This window comes from Camelus ferus, chromosome 12 (genome assembly GCF_009834535.1).
Source record: "Camelus ferus isolate YT-003-E chromosome 12, BCGSAC_Cfer_1.0, whole genome shotgun sequence".
In the NCBI taxonomy this organism is placed as follows: domain Eukaryota; kingdom Metazoa; phylum Chordata; class Mammalia; order Artiodactyla; family Camelidae; genus Camelus; species Camelus ferus.
Window position 1 is genome coordinate 14,837,454 of NC_045707.1, and position 20,760 is coordinate 14,858,213.

At 53.2% G+C, this 20,760-nt stretch overlaps 2 protein-coding genes across 8 annotated transcripts; both read right to left on the reverse strand.

The window, feature by feature from the left end:
* Positions 1 to 1,469: 1,469 nt before the first annotated feature.
* On the reverse strand, positions 1,470 to 6,270 carry DHH (desert hedgehog signaling molecule). The gene is made up of 3 exons (XM_032492742.1): positions 5,691 to 6,270; positions 2,757 to 3,018; positions 1,470 to 2,490 (listed from the first exon to the last, which is right to left on the reverse strand). Exons 1-3 carry the CDS (start codon positions 5,991 to 5,993, stop codon positions 1,865 to 1,867), a joined length of 1,191 nt encoding a protein of 396 aa, XP_032348633.1. The 5' UTR covers positions 5,994 to 6,270; the 3' UTR covers positions 1,470 to 1,864.
* Positions 6,271 to 7,974: 1,704 nt separating this feature from the next.
* On the reverse strand, positions 7,975 to 19,953 carry LMBR1L (limb development membrane protein 1 like). 7 transcript variants are annotated; one of them, XR_004324467.1, is made up of 18 exons: positions 19,597 to 19,950; positions 17,126 to 17,210; positions 16,053 to 16,182; positions 14,878 to 15,017; positions 14,600 to 14,703; positions 13,828 to 13,954; positions 13,232 to 13,300; positions 13,030 to 13,094; positions 12,626 to 12,698; positions 12,451 to 12,534; positions 12,279 to 12,355; positions 11,645 to 11,722; positions 11,423 to 11,496; positions 11,088 to 11,178; positions 10,920 to 10,986; positions 8,781 to 8,942; positions 8,438 to 8,578; positions 7,975 to 8,098 (listed from the first exon to the last, which is right to left on the reverse strand). XR_004324467.1 is itself a non-coding variant. In XM_032492745.1 (17 exons), exons 1-17 carry the CDS (start codon positions 19,666 to 19,668, stop codon positions 8,511 to 8,513), a joined length of 1,551 nt encoding a protein of 516 aa, XP_032348636.1. In that variant the 5' UTR covers positions 19,669 to 19,951; the 3' UTR covers positions 7,975 to 8,510. The 7 variants fall into 7 exon arrangements, 5 of the variants coding, with proteins under 5 accessions (XP_032348636.1, XP_032348635.1, XP_014408727.2 ...); XM_032492745.1 differs by having other exon boundaries at positions 7,975 to 8,578; positions 13,030 to 13,079; positions 19,597 to 19,951; XM_032492744.1 differs by having other exon boundaries at positions 7,975 to 8,578.
* Positions 19,954 to 20,760: the final 807 nt, after the last annotated feature.

Below are 20,760 nucleotides of genomic sequence, written 5' to 3' on the forward strand. Positions count from 1 at the left end.
TGTGGATTGAGGGAAGTGAGAGGTGTAAGGACACTTAAAGGTAAACTTAGCCTGCTTCCATATGTTGGCTTTAACAAGCACAACCTGGGACCCTAAGTATGTTTTCACCTCCAGACACTGAAATCAAGGGTCACAAAGGTGAGGGAGATGAGTGGGCAACTTAGATGCACGTGGAAATCTGCACTACTACAGTCTACAACTACACCTCTAGCTTCCAGGAGCCACAGAACTAAACCACGTGCAGGGGATGCAAAAGTGCCATGGTTTGGAAGGACTTTCCCAACGAGAGGCAGGTGGGCTCCTCGCCAGCCGGTGACACCCATGGCTCATCCCTGGCAGCTTAACAAGCCCCATGCACCATCTCTTGCCGCCTGGGAGAAGGCTCCTTTAAGCAGATCCAGTCCACCCATCTGTGTAGTATGTGGTTCTTTTCCCTTTGGCCTGGGAGGGAACCGATCCTGAAGGCCACTAGAGGGCGGTGTATAGCAGGGACACTGTGCAGGAAGAGTACAGCTGCTACAGGGAAGGGCGGGCTCCTGGTGGTACCAACAACCCCTACCATCTCCCAGGCTCTAGATATCCCTCTTCCAGTGTAGTCCAACTTCCTCTGAGCTGCCGTTCCTAACTCATGGGCACCTGCCTGCTTGGATTCCAGATGTCTGCTGCATTGGAACCCAAAAAATTTCCAGAAACACCCAGGCTGGGAAAGCAGAGCTGGTGATAATGGGAGAGGGGAGAGGGGTACAGTGGAGAAAGCCAGTAGAAATGACAAGGACAGGTGATCAGGAAAGGGGTTCAGGTTGTAATTCCTATATGCTCTTGCTTGGAGAGCCTGTCCCCCTACTCCATACACTTGGGCTGAAGCTGTTCTTTGTGCTGAGCCCAGCAGGAAGGATAGGTTCCAGCCCTCCGTCCAGGTTCTTTCTCTTGATCAACAGTGTGTGAGAACTATCAGTTATATATTAGCTAGAGATTCCCATGGGTCATTAGTTGGTCCAGTGACATCCCAGAAAAAAAACATCGGCCCCATGTAGACCCCCAATACCAGAGTAGGATGGGGGCTAGGGTGATTCTTGAGGGAGGGACCAGGACTGCAGGCTAACAATTGGGGGCCAGAATTCTTTATGTATCAGAACCCACAATGGCCTCAGCCGCCTTTGGAGCCCCTATGAATGGAGAAAGGACGTGTTTGTGTTTTCTCACCCTCCAACAGGTGGTAAGCAATCATGTGGGCAGAATGCTGGTCCTCTCTGGGTGGGAGAAAGAACTAGCAGCCTAGAATAGTTCAGACTCCTCTGGTCTCTGTTACTGATCCTGTGCTGATCGATTGGGATGCCTTTTCTGAGAGGAGAAAGCAGGGCCAGAGGACCTGCTGGGTAAGGAGGAAGAGTGGGAAGTAAGGTATGGTCCCCTTTCTCCCCCACATCTGGAGGTAAATCACCATCTAAATAGAGATATCCCCAACAAGCTCCTGGAAGCCTTCCCTTTATTAGCCTACCTGTAGGAAAAATGTCAGTTTGGCTCCAGTGTCAGTGTTAACGCCGTGCCCCAGCCGCTCATCTTGCCAGGCGGGGCAAGCAGATCATTATATTACAATTTATAAATAGAAAATAAAATAAAATAATCGGGTTGGGCTGAGGCACTGGGGAGGAAGAGGCGAAACAGTCCACGTCAAGGAATACTCATCAACAACCCCACCTATTTAGGACCCAACCTCTCAGTTAGAGGTTGCCCCTAAACCATCGCATCTATTTTCCTCCCTAACCCACCTCCCAGTCAGCATCATCTGCTGCCCATATCCCCAGATCTCAGCCCGCACGCCCCCGTTTAGGCGGGCGCCTCGAGGTTTCTATGCCTGGAGCGCTTAGTCCAGCAGCTCCTCCGCCAAGCGATAGAGGAACCGAGAGTACCAATGCATGCCAGTCGGCTGGACGGCCCCGCCCGGAAGCAGCGCCCCCAGCGCGTGCAGCAGGCGCAGAGGAGCAAAGGCGCGGTGCGCCCACTGGTGACTCTCCAGAACCGCGTAGCACGAGGCCAGGACATCGTTGACCAGCAGCGTTCCGTGCGCTGTGAGCGGCGCAAACACGCCCACGGCTTCCTCCCGCGCCACGCGGGCCACGCGCGCCGGCCGAAGCGCGTCCCCGCCTGGCGCCAGCACCGAGTCCCCTGCGCGCAGGCGGCGCGCGAACACGGGTGCAAAGTCGCCTGGCGCCGGCGCTGGCCCTCGAGCGGCGAACACCAGGTGCCAGGGCGTGAGCAACAGCTTGCGCGGGGGCCGCTCGGTCTCCACAGCCACGAAAGAGGCCCGGCGCTGCAAGTCCCGGTCCAGGAAGAGCAGCACGGGCGTGGGCACCACCCGTCCTGCCGCGTCTGCCGCCAGCACCCAGTCTCCGCGATGCAGTTCCCGCAGCCCTTTCCGCTCGCCGCTCCGAAGGCGCACGGTGGCATTTCCCGGAAAGCAGCCGCCTGCCCTGACCGCCAGTGAGTTATCTGCAGGCAACAATCAGAGGATTGAATGAAGACCAACGGTTCCAGATTGTTAGTAGAGATTCCTAAAGATATGGGTCAAGCCCAGCGGAGACTTCATTAGTCCCAGGACAGCATGCAATTTCCCACAGATCTGGCCCCAACCTGGGCAGAAATGGAAGGGTGGTTGGTTTACAACACTAACGCCCGCTTGGTCTCTCCCCTAGGGTTGCAACAGGGCTGTGCAGTCCGTTTCCCCGAGGGATCTCACCACCCAGCCCCTACTGTACCGGCTTTGACCGACACGTGGACGTGGTTGCGGGACTCGTAGTAGACCCAGTCGAAGCCAGCTTCCACTGCCAGGCGCGCCAGCAACCCATACTTATTGCGGTCGCGGTCGGACGTGGTGATGTCCAAGGCACGGCCTTCGTAGTGGAGTGAGTCCTGAGCGTGGTGGCCGTCCTCGTCCCAGCCCTCGGTCACCCGTAGGCGCACTCCGGGCCACATGTTCATAACGGCAATGGCCAGAGCGTTCACCCGCTCCTTACAACGCTGGCGGGGAATAAAGGAGTCAGTCTCCTCCCTACCACTACCACCACCATGGGGGCAAAATCGACCTGGACTGGAGGGTCGATTCTTCTTTGTTTTCCCGACCCTACTCCGTTCCATCCCAAATTTTGAGTGTCCTGGGGAGGTGAGAATCTGCATAGGTATAGTTGCCAATCTGTGCTCTCTTTCCAGAGCGTCGTTGTAGAACTGTGGGGTCACCTCTGAGATTGAGAGGGAGCGCCTAGTTCTTTCCCCTACTTTCAATGCGCGCCCCTCGTCCCTACTTGTTCTGGGACCTCCGCTCAACCTGGGAAAGCAAGCATTGAGAGAGCGGGTGGAAGTTTGGCCAGGGAGGGGTTGAGCAGCCTGGCTCCCCGAGAGAAGCCCCTGTTTTAGCTTGGCCCCCGCCCCAAGCCCCGGCTGCCCTCCCTCTGCCTGATTCATCTTTTGTTTCGTTGCCTTCCCTGGCACCGGGCATCGCTTCCTTCCTTCCTTCCTCCTCCTCCTTTCGGCCCCTAGCATTAACCCCTTCATGGTGCAAGTGCCCCCCACAGAGTTGCCCAGGCGGAGCCTTGCGGGATCAAGGCTGCTGGAAAAAGAGTTGGGGCGGCGGGGGCCGTGCGAAGTACAATGGCCATTCTCCGGGATGACTTAACCGAATGAGAATCCCGGGCCGAGGACGGGGACGCGCCGGGAGAAGCGGACTCAGCAGCTCCATCCACAAAGGCGCTTTTCAGCCGCCCCGGCGCTGGGAGAGGAAAGGGCAGAAAGCCGCGCCCCCCATCCCTGCTCCGGCCCGCCAGGTCCCCTCCCCCAGTGCAGCCAGCCCTCCCAGTTCCAGCTTAGTCTCTGCCAGCTCTGAGAGCCCCCCATCTCTCGGTCTGTGTTCCAGAGGCAGCCCAGAAAGGCGTGGGAGTAACACCTGAGAATAACGCGAGCGGCCCTTGCGCGGATCTGGGGGGCCCCCTGCAGGGTGGGAGTGGAGAGGAGGAAAAGCAGCAGCGGCTGGAAGCCTGCACCGGGGGAGTGAGACCACGGTTATCTCGGCTGCTCCAGTCTGGGAGCCGGAGACCTTGGCGCGCACCACAGCACGGACATCGCGGGAGGAGGCAGAGAGGACAGCTTCCTTTTCTTCTCCCCGCTCCGACCTCTCACCTCGGACTTGGTTTTCTCCTAAACTTCCAGAAGGACACTTTCCCCTTGCCCTTCTTCCCGAGTCTTCTACACCTCGGCAGGGTTGGAGAGGAGGGGAGGGGGAGACAGGAAAAGTGGTAACTCCTTCCAACTTTATGTCGTTCTGTCCCCTAAGGAGGCCCTGAGGCCCTGACCTGCGGGGGCAGCAGCCCAGTGTGCAGAGCCAATTCAATGGAGGCCTTTTGCAGTCAGGGTGTGGGAGATAAGCAAAACCGAGGGGGTTCCCGGGCCTGTCAGAGCCTCTCCTGGGCCAATCCCTTGTTCTGCCCCCTCTGCTGCAGGTGGCAACCAGAGGAAAGGACCACGCACGATATTCCATGATTGAGAAGGGAAGGAGTATCTCAATCTGTGGGTAGGAGGAAGACTTCAGGGCAGGAGCAAGAAGGAATATTTTCTCCCCTGGACAGGTTTTCCTAACAAAGTAACCTGGAAAACTATGGCAGTTAATCAGAGGAAATCCGTACCCCTCCCACTCCCCCCACCTCTCCACTCCATACACAATTAGGTGGTGTAATGGAAAGTGTATAGGACTTAGAATCAGGAGTCCTGAATTCTAGTCCCAGCCATGCACTAATTAGCTTTAAGACTTTGATTAAATTGCTTTTCCTCCTGGGGCCCAGTTCTCAGATGTAAAATGGGAGGAGGGGGTGCGTGGTGGAAGAATGTGACCTCCAAGTTTCCTTCTACTTCTGACATTTGAGATCACAGGCCAGAGGTGGTCCTTCTCACTTCACCCTAGGTTGGTTAAGTTCTGGTCTGCAGCAGATGCTCAATACATGGCAGCTGAATTCCTTTTAACCCTTTAATTCCAAGAAAAGCCTCTGAGCTAGACTGAGTTTGAGGGATACAGGAACCTTTTGCTTCTCAGGTGGGCTCATCTGTTCTTCACTCCAAGGATTGCTTGTTGCTCTGAGATGGGCATTTAGACTCTAGAATAGCCTTACCCTTGTTCTAGGATGCCTCCCCCAGGCCAAAGAAAATTCCTGCCCAGCCCCTCCTCAGGTAGATGACCTGACCCTTGGTCACCCCTTTGCCAGCCCTGTCAGTCTCTTTGGGCCACAGAGCTTTAACACAATCAGGAGCCAGGCTAAGGGCAGAGCTTTCTGTCTGCTCCCTAGCCAGCTCCTGGCCCCCAGCTCACCCCAGCCCTTCCTGCCTGGCTCAGTAGCTGACCCCCGGTCCACGCCTCAGCCATTTCCCGTCTCGCCTGCCGCCATCCTCCTTTCCCCGCCCTCCTCGTCTCTCCCAGCTTCACTCTCACTAGTCCCTCCTCCCCCTCCTCATCTCTGTTGGGATGATTCCTCCTGATCACTCATTCCAACCAGCAGAGGTTTTTTTTGGGGGGTGGTGGTGAGGGGTAGAGGTAGGTCCTTGACATCAAGGTCTCTATAGATGAAGCCCAGCTCACCCTCCCAGGCTGCCATAGGAGGGCAGAGAAATTGGCAGTGCCCTGGAGCAGGTGGGGGAGAAGCCCTCCTTACCTCAGTCATCAGGCGGTCTGCACCGCTGTTCTCCTCATCCTTGAAGATGATGTCGGGGTTGTAGTTAGGCACCAGGTCCCGGAAGCGCTCGGAGCCCCTTGTCACCCTCCCTTCCGCCGGCCCACTGGCGCCCAGGGTCCGCTCCGGCACGCTGGGCACAAATTGCTTGTAGAGCAGCGGCACGAGCTGCTTGCGCACGTAGCGGCGCCGGCCAACCGGTCCCCGGCCCGGCCCGCAGCTCTGGGCCGGCAGTGCCAGGAGTGCCAAGCAGCACAGGGGCACCAGGCTGGCCAGCAGCGCCATGGATGCAGCGGACTCGCCAAAAGGGAACGTTCTTGTCCTCACCAGCTCTCCCGTCAGTTGGGCATTTCCCCAGGCACCAGAGAGCGCAGCAGGCAGAGCTGCCCTCAGAGTGCCCTAGAGCTCCTGTGGCTCTGCGCACCTGGCTGCCGCTAGCTCTGCCTACATACCCCCAGGGGGTCTGGAAGTTGCTACGGACGGGTCATCATAGCAGGGAAGGGGGGTCGTGGGTAAGTGCCAACCCTGCCGGGCTCTGTCGCCTGACTCGGGCGCCGGCAGAACGCCCGGGCTCCGCCTCAAGTGGCCCCTGGCCCCGCCCCCCCGCCCTTCTCCCAGGACCGTCCCGCCCCCTCCCACCGGGGCCCAGGCTCTAGCCGATCACCGCTGGTCTGTTCAGCGACTGAAGTGTGTCCCATCCTTGAGACCACGCAGGAACCTGCCTCGGAAATTTTAGCAGCTTTACAGTCCTCCGTTGCCTTGATAAGCATCCTTCTACCTCTAAGCCTATGCGTGGCACCAAACCACCTACCTCTAATATGTGAATTAGATCTTGGCACTCCCAAAGCCTACCCTGGCGGGTCATATCCTTTGCTATCACTTAGGAGGTATGGGATCCAATTTCTGCCCAAGACCAGCCAAGCCCTTTAGGCATACAACCTGAGCATCCCTTCTCTGTGGTCCTTCTCCCACCTCCCCCACCTCCATCTCTCCTTCTTAGCAGTAACCAAGACTGGAAGGGGTGGTACCAGGGGACCATTTTCCCTGGTAGTTTTGCAGTCTTCTGTTGGGAGCTTCCTCAGAATCAGGAACAGAGTTTCATAGTTACAGTCAAACTTTTGTCTCCTCTCTTATCCTTGCCAAGCACCAAACTTGTCAACTGGAAGCTGCTGGAGGGCAGTGAGTACTGAAAGTTGTAGTTTCTAACAGGCTAATGTTTGCTTCCCTTTACCTTCTATCTAGGCACCTCTCTATCCTTCACCCTCTCTGGAAACCCTCTCCATGTCTAGCCACTCAGGTCTCATCTCAGAGGATTTGCGGACTGCAATACTTCACCCACTAATCTACTATTGTTTAGAAATCTCTAAGAAGCCTTCCCTGTTGTCCTGACACTGGCCCTCTGTGTTTCCTTAAGAACCAATAATTAACTGCCATCCATTGTGCTATGGTATTAAAATTATGTCACTCTTACTATACAAAGCAATTTCTAAGCACAAATTTGTTCATCATGTACCCCCTTGGCTGAGTGCCTGGCCTCTAGTAGGGTGCTCAAAAGTATTTATGGCAATGACACTTTTTTTTTTTTGGTATTCCGTACTCATCCCTCACATAGCTCCATGGCTAGCACTCACTAGCTTTGTGTACATTAGAAAAAAGCAGCCCTTCCTCAAGATACCTGGCTGCCATTTGCAAGGAAATAGTTGTAGTAACTACATGTAGACTATGGGGTGAATGGTGCCCCGAGAAGTTGTGCAATGTACAATCTTCATAATCGTGAGTAGAAATTTTACCCCTCCTCCCAACACAGCAGAGAGGCATGCAGAGTATTCAAGGGACTGATAGCCTCTGGAAGGATGGAGTTGGGTTCTTCTCTGATGTAGGAATCACAAACCCTTGTCAGGCAGACACTTATGTACTCTTCATCCCATAGGCAAGTCAGGGAAAGAGCTGCGGGTGGGGGCAGTATATAGAGGAAGGTTATCCTATTCCTACACACATGCCCACCTACTCCCAATAACCAAGGCACAGAAATAAGGCCTGGGCATAAGGAAGAGTCAGGTGACCAGCCAACTTTCAGCAAGTCCAAGGAGAGGAGGAGCTCCCCACTGCCTCACTGTATGGCCTAACAGCAGACCCAAGTCCTCAAGGGTCCCTCAGAATGTGGATGGAGGGGAAGGGAAAGGATAGTGGGCAAGAAACCTCTGTTTCTCTGGGTAGACTCAGGACTGGTGGGAGCAAAGTTGTTCAAACAGACACAGAGACAGGCCCTTTAGAAAACCAAAGCAAACCCTGGGATCAACTTTATTGCTGATGGTTGTGGCCTCTTCCTCCCTATGCCGTCATCTCTCTGGTGGTCCATAGCCCCTCCAGGATAGCACAGTGCTTAGGCTCTGCTGGGCCAGAGGCAAGGGAGACAATCTGCCTCCCAAGTCTGCCCAGGCTCAGTCCCTCCCCTGTCCCCACCCTACCCTATTGCACATCAAATCATGTAAACATGGCTACGGGCATGGCCCGGAATAGCAGTGAGGCAGATAGATGTGTAAACGGATTTGGGACCAGGAGCCAGACCCAGTCACCCAGCCCCACTCCATGCTGAGGCCCATAGTTAAATATGGAAAAGCCGGTGGGGCCTGGTCCCAAACTCTGGCTCAGATTATGCAACAGTGCAGATGGCTCAACTCCCCTCTGCCACCCACCCTCTCAGATTACAGGTCTTGAGGTCCACCCACCCCTGGGCGCCCCTCCAGGCCTGGGCAGCAGATGGCAGTGTCCAGTTTTCTCCCTCTCATCCCCAGCTGGAGGTTACTGGTGCTGGTTCTTCCTAGATGCCCGGGGAAAACCGGAGACAGGCAATGGCAGTCTGTCCAGCCCTAGGGAAGAGATGAGGTGGGCAGTCAAAAGCAGGATGTAGGTTCAGTCCTCAGGTATAAGACAACCAACCCACAGACTGGGTAGATGAGGAATGTTACAAACAAAGCAGAGAGCATGCCATCTCCCCTCCTTGGGATGACCACTGTTCCAGAGGGTTCCACCTCAAACCACCCCACCAGCCCTGCCCCAACTCCCTCTCACCAAAGGCCCGGATCAGTTCTGCACGCACAGCTGCGGTGAAGGTCTTCACCAGACAGAGAGTGGTGAGGCCCGCAAAGGCTGCATTGTAGAGGAACACGATGTAGAAGCTGCCCAGCCAGTTGAAGCGTCCAAAGTCACCCAGTAGGTCAAAGCGAGTGAGACCTGAAGTACAAAGGCCAGCATCGGAGGTGGGCTCCCCAACCCCTCCCTGGAAAAGAGCCCAGCTTTCTGCTGCCGCCTGGTGGCCACATTCCAACACTGCAACTGATGGGTTGGCTTCTCTTAGGTAATAATCCTACTTCCTGTCTCAGGGACAGTTCAGGGCTGTTGAAGAAAGTGTCAGCAGCTAGGCTTGCTCCAACTTCCCTTCCAGGGTTTAGCATCTTCTCCTCCAATGGGGGTCCGCTCTGGCTCCAGGTGTCCCAAGGAGCTCCCAGGGCCTGCTACTTGTTCCTGGGCCAGGAACCTACAAGCTTGTCACCAAGTGTTTTTTTTAGCAGACAGAGCAGTGAGGAGGCTAAGGGCTCTGACTCTGATTAGGCTGCTTTGGTTCATATCTGAACTCCACCCCACCTAACCGTGTGACCTGGGGCAAATTCCTGAAACACCTATGCCTCAGTTTCTTCATCTATAAAGCAGGGGAAATAACGTGACTGTGAGAATTAAAGGAGACAACACACATACACGTGCCAGGCATTATTCTAACATTTATTGAGCCCCTAATAATAATAATATAATTATCATAAATTAGAATTCTGGGGCCCTCCCTTAAAAAAATACTTAAAAAAATACTCCTACCAACAGCCAACCTAAAGGAACTAACTGGTAGATCCACAGGCCAAGTTTCCTACTAAATCCCCATGGCACAAGTACAAACGGTATAGTGGAGAGAACATAAATTTAAGAACCAAACAGAACTGATTTAAATACTAACTCATGCACAGTATATAGATGATGGGGTGCGGGAGGTAACAAGTTACCTCTGCAACTCCCCTACTACCATGGGGTGAACTATTTTTTTATACTTTTGAATATTTTTTACCAGGTAATTCTAGATCATAGTTCTAAAGGTGGAAGAAGGACTGAGTGTATTAGCTGATGCCCCAGTGTGTGTAAAAAGCTCTAAACTGGGGTTCAGGAGACAAAGGTTCTAGCCTGAGTTGGCTTTGTCTCAAACTACCTGTATAACTCTGGGTAAATCAATTAGCTTCTCTGTTTCTCCTCTTATTTATTTATTTAAATTAATTAATTTAATTTAATTCCTACAAAAAGTGCAAAGGTTTTTTTTTATTGTGTAACATAGGCAAAAGTATTTGTCAATAAATTTTTTAAGAATTTCATGTTCTGATTCCTTCCACTGACCATCAACCTTAGCTCCTCCAATGTTTCAATTGTAATCTTCAGGATAGCCCTTTCAATAAGATTTTTTGCTCAGTCAATAGTCGTCATGTCAGTCAGTCCATAATTCTTTTAGTTGGGCGTCTTTAATCTCCAGTGGAACATGGACACACTTCAAAAACTCCTCACTTGTGATCTTGGTGATCCAACTTCCCCAAGCAATTTACTTTAGGAATATTACATATTTGGGGTCAAAGAAGATGGATCTGCCTTGGTTCTGATTTTTAGATACTCTCTGTCATGAGACATTTCCAACAATGTATGTCTACAGGAAAAGATCCATTGGGTTTTTAATTTACTTTTGATTTTTTTGTGTGGGGAGGTAATTAGGCTTATTTATTTACTTATTTTCTTAATGGTGGTACTGGGGATTGAACCCAGGACCTCGTGCATGCTAGGCATGCATTCTACCACTGAACTATACCCTCCCCTCTCTGTTTCTCTTTTTTAAAATGAGAATGTTTATTAGATGATCCACCCCAAAGGAAGATTTGGAGTAGAAGTAAATGAGGGAAGGTGTGTTATGGAGCAAATGGAAAAAGCATGAGCTTTGAAGCAACACTACTCTGAAGCTCAGCAAAACATTTTATAGAGCCTCAGTTTCTCCATCTGTATAATGGCGATAATACCTTCTTACAGGTTTGTTGTGGGAATTAGAGAGAGCATGAATAGAAAGTGCCTGCTTAGTACCAGCAGGTACTAAAAAAAAAGCTAATTCCCTTGCCTCCTTTTGCTACTTACCCAGGGTTCGAGAGAAGACAGGAAGTGCTGAGCTTAGAACCAGGAGACAGACACAGTTCCCAATTATCTGGATGGGAGTAAGGAAAGAGGAGGTGAAGGTAGCCAAACTGCCAGCACCTGGTGCCCAAGCATGCCCCCAGGAAGCTTCCTTGACTCCTGCGCAGCTACCTGTGTCATGGCTGTGTCATGCCATCTGGGCCGCAGTCCCCGGAAGAGTGGAGAGCTGTAGAATCCCACGACTGAGGATACCATCAGGTAACTGCCAGTGGGTTAGGGAAGAACTGGCCTGCTCTCAAGGATTAATGTCTCATCTCAAAGGGAATGGATCTCTCTCCCTCAGCCCTCCTTTCAAATCAAGTCTTTTCCTTCTTTCTGAACCCCAGGTCGGCAAAGTCTTGCCCTCTTCCCCATCGCTCACACTGTAGCTCTGCCCAGCATCCCAGAGGAGACAGGTTTGAGAATTGCATCCCAAAAGAGGCAATGGTGGGTTTCCAAAAGGATACAAGATGAGTACAACCTGAATGATGGCACCAAAGGAGCCCAGCTTGGAGAAGGAGACCTGGCCCAGGGAGGCACCCTGAGAGATGGAGCATGTCACTGTGCAGCACTCCCCGCCATCAGTACCACCCAGCACCTAGCCTCCCTCTGGCCTCAGCTGCCCCCTTCCCCAACTCAGCCTTTCTTAGGCCCTCCCCAAAAGATACAGTGGGAAAGTGGCCCAGTACCTGCATGCCCCGGGGCATGGCAGCCTCATCGATGAGCAGCTCCAGGATGTGGATAGCCACAGTGAGCACAGACAGTCCCTGTGTGAGGCAAGGTCATGGACTCCCATCCCTGCCCCAGTCCACGGCTGTATCCAGAGTTTAGTATTAACAGCAGACACTCTGGTCCAACATTTTCAGTTGTTTCCAGTGAGCTGTGTGGGACCTCCTCAAGGCTGACACTAGCAACAGAGTACCTTTGAGGGTACCCTCTCCAGGTGGAAGGATTGCAAAAAGGCCAAACAGAAAAGTGTACCTCTTCCTCCAAACTGATCAGACTTATTCCCAAGTCCAGGATGAGGCAAGTAGGGGGATGGACTAGATTTCAACCCTATTTTCACCCCAGAGCAAACGTGCAAAACTACTTAGGCCCTGTGTGGCCTTAGGCAAACTCCTTAACTTGTGTTTCTTCATCTACAAAATGGGGATTGATGTATGCTCAGAATAAGGCAGGACACAAAGTAGGCACTCAGTGAGAGGCAATCACTATTATTGATGATAACCAGGTCCTTGCATCCCCTCCCTCCTCCCTGAGAAGGCCTAATAAAGTACACAAGGGCCTACTACTCCCCACCCCCACCAAGGCTGGTGTACGCACCGTCAGTACCAGCAAGCACAGCATGGCCAGGGGGTAGCCCAGGTTCCGCTGCCAGGCTGAAGCCTTCCGCCGCTTCTCTGTGTAGGGATGGGAAGCTATAGCAAGGGCCTGGTATGTGGGGCTACCCACCTTTGGGAAACCCCGGTATCCCAATCCCTACCAACCCACATACCCAGAAGAACCCTCTGTGTCTGCAGAGCCAGGACCTGTCTGTGCAGCAGCTCCATGTCCAAGGGCAGCCAGCAGGAGGTGGGATCTGAGGGCAGAGAAGGTGGTACTGTCCCCTGGTCCTGTAGCCCTTGCCCAAGCCACGCCCACTATCCCTGCCAGGAGGAACTGCAACTCACTGCAAATCCTGCGGGTCAAAGCTGCCTCCTCAAAGGCTGAGCAGTGCAGCTGCTCTTCCAGGTCTTCCAGCAGCTGTGGGCAGGGGGAAGGGAGGGATTGACTGTCAGAGGCTCCCAGTCACAAGGGTCCCAGGAGAACCTTTCTCATCTCAGGACTCCATTGTCCCATTCCTTCCCCTCCCCTCATTCACCACCCCGTGACCAGCAACTTTATCCAGTCCCTCCCAAATGGCTTGTGTCCTGCTTTGCATTTCTGGCAACCAACTCCAGATGATGGGGTGAAGGATACAGGAGCCAGCAAAGGCTACGGCCCTCTGCGAGGTGTGCACTGCACAACCACAGGGTCGCTTCATTGTTTGGCTCCAGCTTTGTCTCCAGGATCAAGGACTAGGAATACTACATACCCGGGGCTTGACCAGCAGCTTCCCAGTGACCGAGAACATGCGGGCAAGACCTAGTGGAGTACACACTGTGGGAACAGGAGCCAGTTACCTGCCAGACCCTTCTCTTCACTGCTTCCCCTACCCACCCCTCCATTCCCTCATCCATCCTGGTTGCTCTGGCCCAGGGGCCTTACCCGTCCCCTCCCAGACCCTGGACACTCACCCAGGAGCAGCAGGACCCCAAGGAAGGAGATGCAGGAGTAGAGGTAGGGGAGGTAGTATTCCCAGAAATCTAAAGGGGAAAAAAGAAGTACATCAGCCCATCTCTCTCCTCTGGCTTACTGGGGGCTGACAGAACTCAGAGAAGAGGCGAGGGCACAACACAAGAGCCTACGGGGGTTAGGCCAGTAATGCAGCCAAGGAAAGCTGGCCAGCAGCAGAAGGAGTGGCAGGGCCTACAGCAAACTAGAGATCTTAAGCCCTTTCTAAAGGGCACAAGCACTCTTTGGCCCAAGTCGCTGGGGCTTAGTATGGCCAGATCCTTGGTCTTGTCAAGCAAAGCCAGACATCTGGATATTGAGGTGAAATCTCCCAATTTCAACTGACTCATGTATGTTTTTAAATCATTGCCTGGGCCCAAATTGGAACATTTCTACAGGTTGGATTTGGCCTGAAGTCCATCAGCTGGAAACTTCAGTCTAAGGGAGAGGGTCCCAACTTTCTCCGCCTTAGCAGGATATAATTTTTCCTGGCAGGGGAACATCAGCCAGCTGAAGAGCCCCTCGGCCGGGAGGGTGGGGAGGAAGCTGGCCTTCTCACCATAGAGCGACTCTCTGCTGGCCTTGTTGTTGTCCACGATGGCAGACGCCACCCACACCATGCCCAGCACCAGCAGAGTGAGGAGTATCAACATCACCACTGTCTCGTAGACCCGGGCCAGGACACCCTACAGGTGGAGGCAAAACGTGAGGGAGACTATGCGAGGAAGGAAGGAGACAGAGATGGCAGTCTGGCTGGGGGAAGCAGGGAGGAGTGGATTCAGGAGACAGAGGTGTTTCCCTCTTATTCTGCTAAGTCACTCTGCCTTCCTACCCCACAATCTGGGGTCATTCCCTATACTGGATATTATTCATTTGCAATCCGCTTCCTCAGATCCCTTCTCCACCCTTGTCTTGTCTTGGGAGGCTGACCCCTGAGGTCTGTGACACACATGCTCTTTACCCTCTGGTTTTCTGTTCATCTTGCCCAGTGGGGACGACCAGCAAGAGTGGAAGGAAGGAAGAGAGAGAGGTCAGGGTATCTTTTCTGTTTCTTCCCACCTTTTGCACTATGGTTTTGACAGTGGCTGAGACACTAGCTCCTCTCCCGGGAAGCCACACCTCCCTAGCTTCAAATAGTTCCAGAAAATATTTCTTCCCTTTGCTCCCACAGGCCTAGGGGTGGTAATGACTTGCTGTTGTTACTAGTGCCTCCAGCTCCTTGTTGGTCCCCTTAATGCTGACAGAACCTCTGCAAATAGTCTCTTCATCAAAATCTTTTCAGTTGAACCATCCGAGTGGAACTACATTTCCCTGGTACATCCCTCACTCACCTTTCTGGAGCCAGCAAAGCCCTCAGACTCAGTGAAGAAGTACGCAAAGGGCATGAGGAAGATGAGGGACAAGTTGGAGAAGAGAAAAACGAGGTTCCAGAGGCCTGGAGCAAAAAACAAAAAGCAGAGGTGGTTATTAAGACAGGGGGCAACCCACAGGGGGCAACCCACTGGGGACTGAACATGTGGCAGGGGAGGCGGGAGGGATGGGGTGATATCGGACTGATTTGTCCAAGGCTGCCTATCCCCACCCTCAGCTGCAACCAGGAGCAACGCACCATGGATGAGGGAGCCATTGAGCCACTGGATGTAGTAGTTCCGAGGCAGTGAGAGCAGCACCTCGTTGCTGATGATGGAGAAGGGCAGGAGCAGGACAGCACCCAGAGCGACCGCCAGGGTGAAGGTGCACAGCTCGAGTCTGGGCAGAGATGGGGTAGTGCCCCTGCTTAGCTCAGACACTCACTTCCCTGGGCCCAAGGAGCCCCATTCATCTCCACAGGCACCTGTGGCGTCTAGAACCACCTGTAGCAGTGATAGACCTAGGGAAGGAGCCATCCACCTGGGGCTCTTCCCACTGCCTTCCCACCCTAGCCCTTACCTCCCAGGAAGCCTTGGCACATGGGATGGGCATACCTTAGGCCTTCATGGGAGCCTGGTCACCTGCCATGTCACTTGCCCAGGCTGTCCCCAGGAATGCGGACCTCCTGCACATGCCTACAGGGTGTGCCAGGCATGATGCCAAGCTAAGGGGCCTGACTTCTCTCTGCTCAGTGCAGGGATGTGGATTTCTGAGCTTGTCTTCTTCAGCCTGGACAGAGCAGGGTCACCCCATATCGCTATGCCCTGAACAAAGGCACTAAGGTGAAAGGGGGACCTGAAACTCAGCTTCATAGCCAAGGCCTGTGCCCTGGGCTGCATCAGCTGAAAAGAAGGAACACTTATCTAGTTGGTCCTTGAGGGGTATGGGTGGGGGTTGCTTTCTTCTAATCTGTTGATCCAAAGGGGTCACCTCTATATTTTTCTCTACAGGTGCTAGTGAATAATAACAGCCTAGAGTAAGGACTATCCTCTCAGAACCAAGCATGCCCCACCCTTGGGGATTCCACCTTCCCCATCCCCTGCTATTTCCATTAGTCTGCATCCTCACCCCACTCCCTCCCCAGTGGCTTCTGGGAGGTGAAGCCAAGCTGGAGCCATTTCCAGTGACTCAGGCCTCCAGCAAACAGTTCCTGGTCGAGCCTCTTAGAAGCTCCTGGCCTAACCAGGGAGACAGGAACAACAGCTTTTCCAAGCATCCACATGTGGGGTAAAGCCGGAAGAAGCCAGAAATGAGGCGGAAGCAGCAGCTCTCTCTTCACTGTCTGATACTTCACTCTCCCTCAGCTCCAGGGTACTCACTAGAGTTGAGCTTCTAAAGGCTACTAGGGCCTGGTCCTGAGGCAGCAACACTTACGCAATCTTGTTGACTGTGGCATCTTCGTCATCCACTACAAGAGACAGAAGCATGGGGAGAGGCAGGCCATCAATGGGTGTCTCCGGAAGGCATTTGTGTTGCAGTGTGCCCTCTTGCTCCTTCCCTGGCCCTGAAAGAAGGCCCACCCAGGCAGAGCTGGGCAGGAGGCTCCAGGAGAGCTCACACTTTGAACCCCATAACCTATTCTTTGGCCAAGGTGGCAGCTTAAAGTTCAGTGGTCCTAGGTGGAGAGAGTATGGATCAGGATTTCCCCCACTTCCCTCCTTCCCCAGGTCTCTCCCACCACAGGTTCCTCTTTATAAACTGAAAATAGAACAAACGATTGGTCTGTGAGGTTGGTTACATCAGTGGCTAGATACAGCAAAGGAAAATGAGGGGAGGGGGAGGGGAGGTTCACAGAGAAAGTCCCCAGGGGAATTACACTCATGAGTAGCTGCCTTCTTGGCTGGGGACTCATGAAGCCATCTGGAGGGGAGGAGAGGTTCAGGCCAGGCCAGGAAGATCTGGACAGGCTGGAGCTAGGAATGGGAGCAAGTGTGTCCCTGTAATCATACGATGCCTGAACACTCTACAAAGAGGAAGGCCACCATCACCAGGTCCTGGGGCCCCAGTGGTCAGGGAGGTCTCTGGTCCTGGGTGCAGGAGCACTAGGAGAGGAGATGAAAGAGCTTGTGCCCACAGTAACATCCACCCTGCAGTCACCCTCTTTAGTTTCACAGAGAGCTTTCACATTAGCCATCGCATTTGTTCCACATAGTGACAATGGACTGGGTAGAGATGGTTAGACTCATTTTGTAGAGGATGAAACTGAGGGTCACAAAAGTTACATGACTTGCCCAGTGACTTTATTAGTTGTAGACACTTCCACCTAGACTTTCCACTATACCATCTTGCCCCTGCCTGTGAAGAAAGGGAGGCAGAAGAGGTAAAGGCTCCAGAACAGCCACCTCTCCTTTCCCAGCAGGCACCTTAGGCCTCTTCCCCTGAGGCTGGTGCCATGGCAACGGGAACACTGGCAGAGGGCGGGCAGAAGGCAGGGAAGTCACAGGTACCTGTGGTGAACTCAGCAGGCTTCTTGAAGCGGGTCAGCGTGATGTGGCAGAGGATGTAGAGTGTTGCAAACAGAAGTGTTGAGATCTGTGGCAGAGAGTGAATGAGATGAGAGGCTCTAATCCCAGGCATATTCCTAAGGCCCAGTGGCCTCTGTTAATTCCATGGGGACACTTTCCCAAAACTAGGCTCCATACTACCAGGGATTCCATCTTTCTCCCCAATACTTCCTTCTAGTCAAGGCCTCAGGGGCCTCTAAGAAGCACCAGACAGGGGCTGTCCTATACACCTGGGGAAATAGCACCATGTCCAGCTCTATGAGGGTTTTCCTGGGAGAAAACAGCTTCAGCTGAACCCTGGTTGGTAAACGAGCAGAGAAAACTCTTAGCAATGCACATATACACACACATGAAACAGGCCACAGAACCAGAGGGAATTTACACCCAGCACATTATTGGAAAGGAAAGAGAGTCTGAGAGGAAGAAGGGGATGTCTGCATTGTCCTGGCCCTCTACTCCCTCTCTCCCACTCCCCCTCCCTCCACTTTCCCCCTCCTCCTTTCTAGAGCCAGCATCAGCCCCTTTAAATGCTATCAGTCCCTGGTACCTACCTCAAGTGACTTCCAACTCCAGGGCAGTCCTCTCAGGGCCTGTCCCATGCCCCTGGGTGACCAGCCCTCCAATTGACAGTTATGGCAGGACTTGAACAGGTTGTTCTCTGCATGCAAGCATCCCTGCCCTACCCCGAGTAAGCTACTATTGCCCAGGGCAGGAGCCACTGTCAATTTGGCTCCACAACCAGGGCCAGAGAGTCTTGAGATGTTAATGTGTTTGCAGTAGGCCAAGAAGGCAGGATCAGTCTCATAGGTTCTCCAGCCCCCAAGAGGAGATGACCCTATAGGGAATCTGCATACAGCTGTCTGTACAAGGAGAAAAGCCCCAGAGACCCCAGGAGAACCATGGGTCTAGGACAAAACTGTAGCTTTTAATATTAGGGAAGTAGAGTAGAATGAACCACTCAGATTGTAACTGCAAGATTTTTACTGCCTAGTACTCTGCTCTGGGCTTGTGTAATAGCCAGGAAAGTGAGAGGGCTCAAATGGTCAAGCTGGAGTTCCATGCAGTTCCAGCAGAGGCTAGGCCATTCTCTAGAGCAGGGGATTGGAGCCAGGTGGGGGAGGTACAGAAGTCTTCGAGCTGCTCTTGGCCAGCACTGATGTCCTCAGCAAATGGGACTAAAGGATAGGGGAGACATCCAGGAGACTGCTTCTCTGTCCAAGGTCTCATCCCTCCCTGTTCTCTAGGAATGTGGGCCTCTGGCTCGAGGCCTGGGTGGGCCTCCACAATATGCCCAACCCCACCATGTGAGACTATCCACTAAAGAACACACAAGGAAGGCTTCCGGAAAGCAGATTTGACGTTCCACACATGCACTGGTATACTTTCAACTTTTCAGCCTTCACAAATAAGGGCACATCTAGTTATGTCATGGCTCACTTTACCCCTCTGAGGCAGCCCAGAGCAGACTAGAGCCCAGCCTAAGAAAAATGAAGGATGACCCCATCAGTGGGCCTTCCCACACCTGAACACTTTTATACTTCTATACCTTTCCCTTTAGTATTTAGGGGTGAGGGCTTCCCTGGGGAGCTCTGAGGAAGGAGACTGAGAAGAAAGGAGAGAGATGAGAGTTTAAAGCAGGCCTGAGAAAGATGTGACTCTCTAAGCTCCACTGGGTGCCCCTGGCCCTGGAGTGAGAAGGAATCCCTTGTTGTGTGGCAGTTTCAGCTGTTACTCTAGGTGGCAGTGAGGGAGTAAGGAAAGCAGCCAGGTGCCCCCTGTAGCACTGGGGGCAACCACTCACAAAGGAAATCCCCTAACGGCTCTGGGAAGCAGGAACCTTGGCTTGCAGGGTTTCTAACAAACACTAATAAGGAAAAGTAGGGGAAACCTTTGTTGTTCTCCATCTCTGCACAGTAGAACCCGCCCCAGCAAGAGTCCTTTCTTCCAGAGTGGGAAACCCACCAAAATCTCCTGTTCGTTTCCCCTTCACCAAACATCAGTTGGGTTTGAGGGGTAAATGCAAATAAGCCCTCCCCTGGACAAACCCATCCCTCGCGTACCACAGGCTAGGATCGGCAGACTCACCAGACTCCCAGACACACCAAGACCTCCTTCAGAACACCGGCGGGGGATGGGGGACAGGGGGAGGCCAAGGGGAGGGGCGAGTACAGGGGAGGAACGGAAACCGACCGGCTTTGTTTATCTCGCAGCCACCCAGCTGACCTGATCTAGGGGTTGGCCAGCCCAGCTCTGGTCGGAACGGCGCCCTTCGTCGCTCGCCCCTGTACCAAGCAAGATCTGACAGAGCTCTGAGCCCAAGTAGTCGCACTACCACTCGAACTTCTCCCTCTCCCGCGACACCCGTGCTTCTCCTTCAATTGTTTCTACCCTTCCTGCCCGGTTCCCGCACTCACAATGCACTCGCGGACCCTCTCGTGGAATAGCTGCTCTCGCACAGATAGTACTTCGTAGTCAGCTGCTTCCATACTCTGTTCAGCATGACTGGGGCGGGGGTGTCTCCGGGCCCGGGGAGGACCAGCGGGGATGAAGCCGCCGCCGCCAAGCACCCGGACCCAGGCGAAGGAGACTTTCCTCTCAGCCTGTGACGGAAACTCGGGGTAATCTGGGGCTCAGATTCAGTCGTCGGGACGCCCCGCCCTTAAAGGGGCAGGCACCAGAGCGCCTCGTTTTAAAGGGCCCTGGCCCCCCTCCGCTCCCTCCCCTTTAAGGTCAAGCTTCAACGCAAACACCCGCCAACAGGCACGCTACGAGGAAGCGCCGGTACTGGTTCTAGAGAGACCCAGTGACGACACAAGGGATGGGCGGGTTCTTTCCAGGGAGCGGAACTCATTGGCTCCTGGAGAGCTGCCGCTCATCGCTAAAGCAGCGCTGATAGACTCGCCCTGTGAAAGGAGGCGGGATCTTTAGGGCCTACCGGTGCTCATTCGAAAACTAAGCAACTGTCTTCCTCACCTCCTGCTGGTGACCAGCGACGATTCCTGCATTTTAGTATCGACCAAGATTTTAGTGTGACTTTGGTTAAATGAGCCATTTGGACCAAGCCAGCTAGGAGGGATGTGAGAGCACTACGGGGGTTCTGAAAGGTACCGCTGCTCAGTAACCCAGGGCCCGCAGTAGCGTTTTCTCAAAGTGTTTATGTTGGGGTGAGGGATCCTCTGCCGCCAGGAATTTTCACTCAGTCACTTTTGTGGGAGCCCTAGTGTGTGCTAGAGCAAATACCAAAGAACACTAGATAGAGAATTAGAGAAAAATCCATCTGAAACTTTTGTGGGGAAATGGCCCCAGGGGATCATAGTGGGGCTGAGTCGACCATTAGCTGACCACTTACTATGTGCCACTCACTTTATAGATTTTATCTCATTTTTACATCACAACAACCCTTCAGAGAAAGGTGTTGTGATTAGCATTTTAGTGATTAGAAAATGATGAGAGGGGTTGGAAGGGATAAATTGGGAGTTCGAGATTTGCAGATACTAACTACTATATAAAAAATAGATAAACAAGTTTATAGTGTATAGCACAGGGAACTATATCCAATTCTTGTAGGAATCTATAAT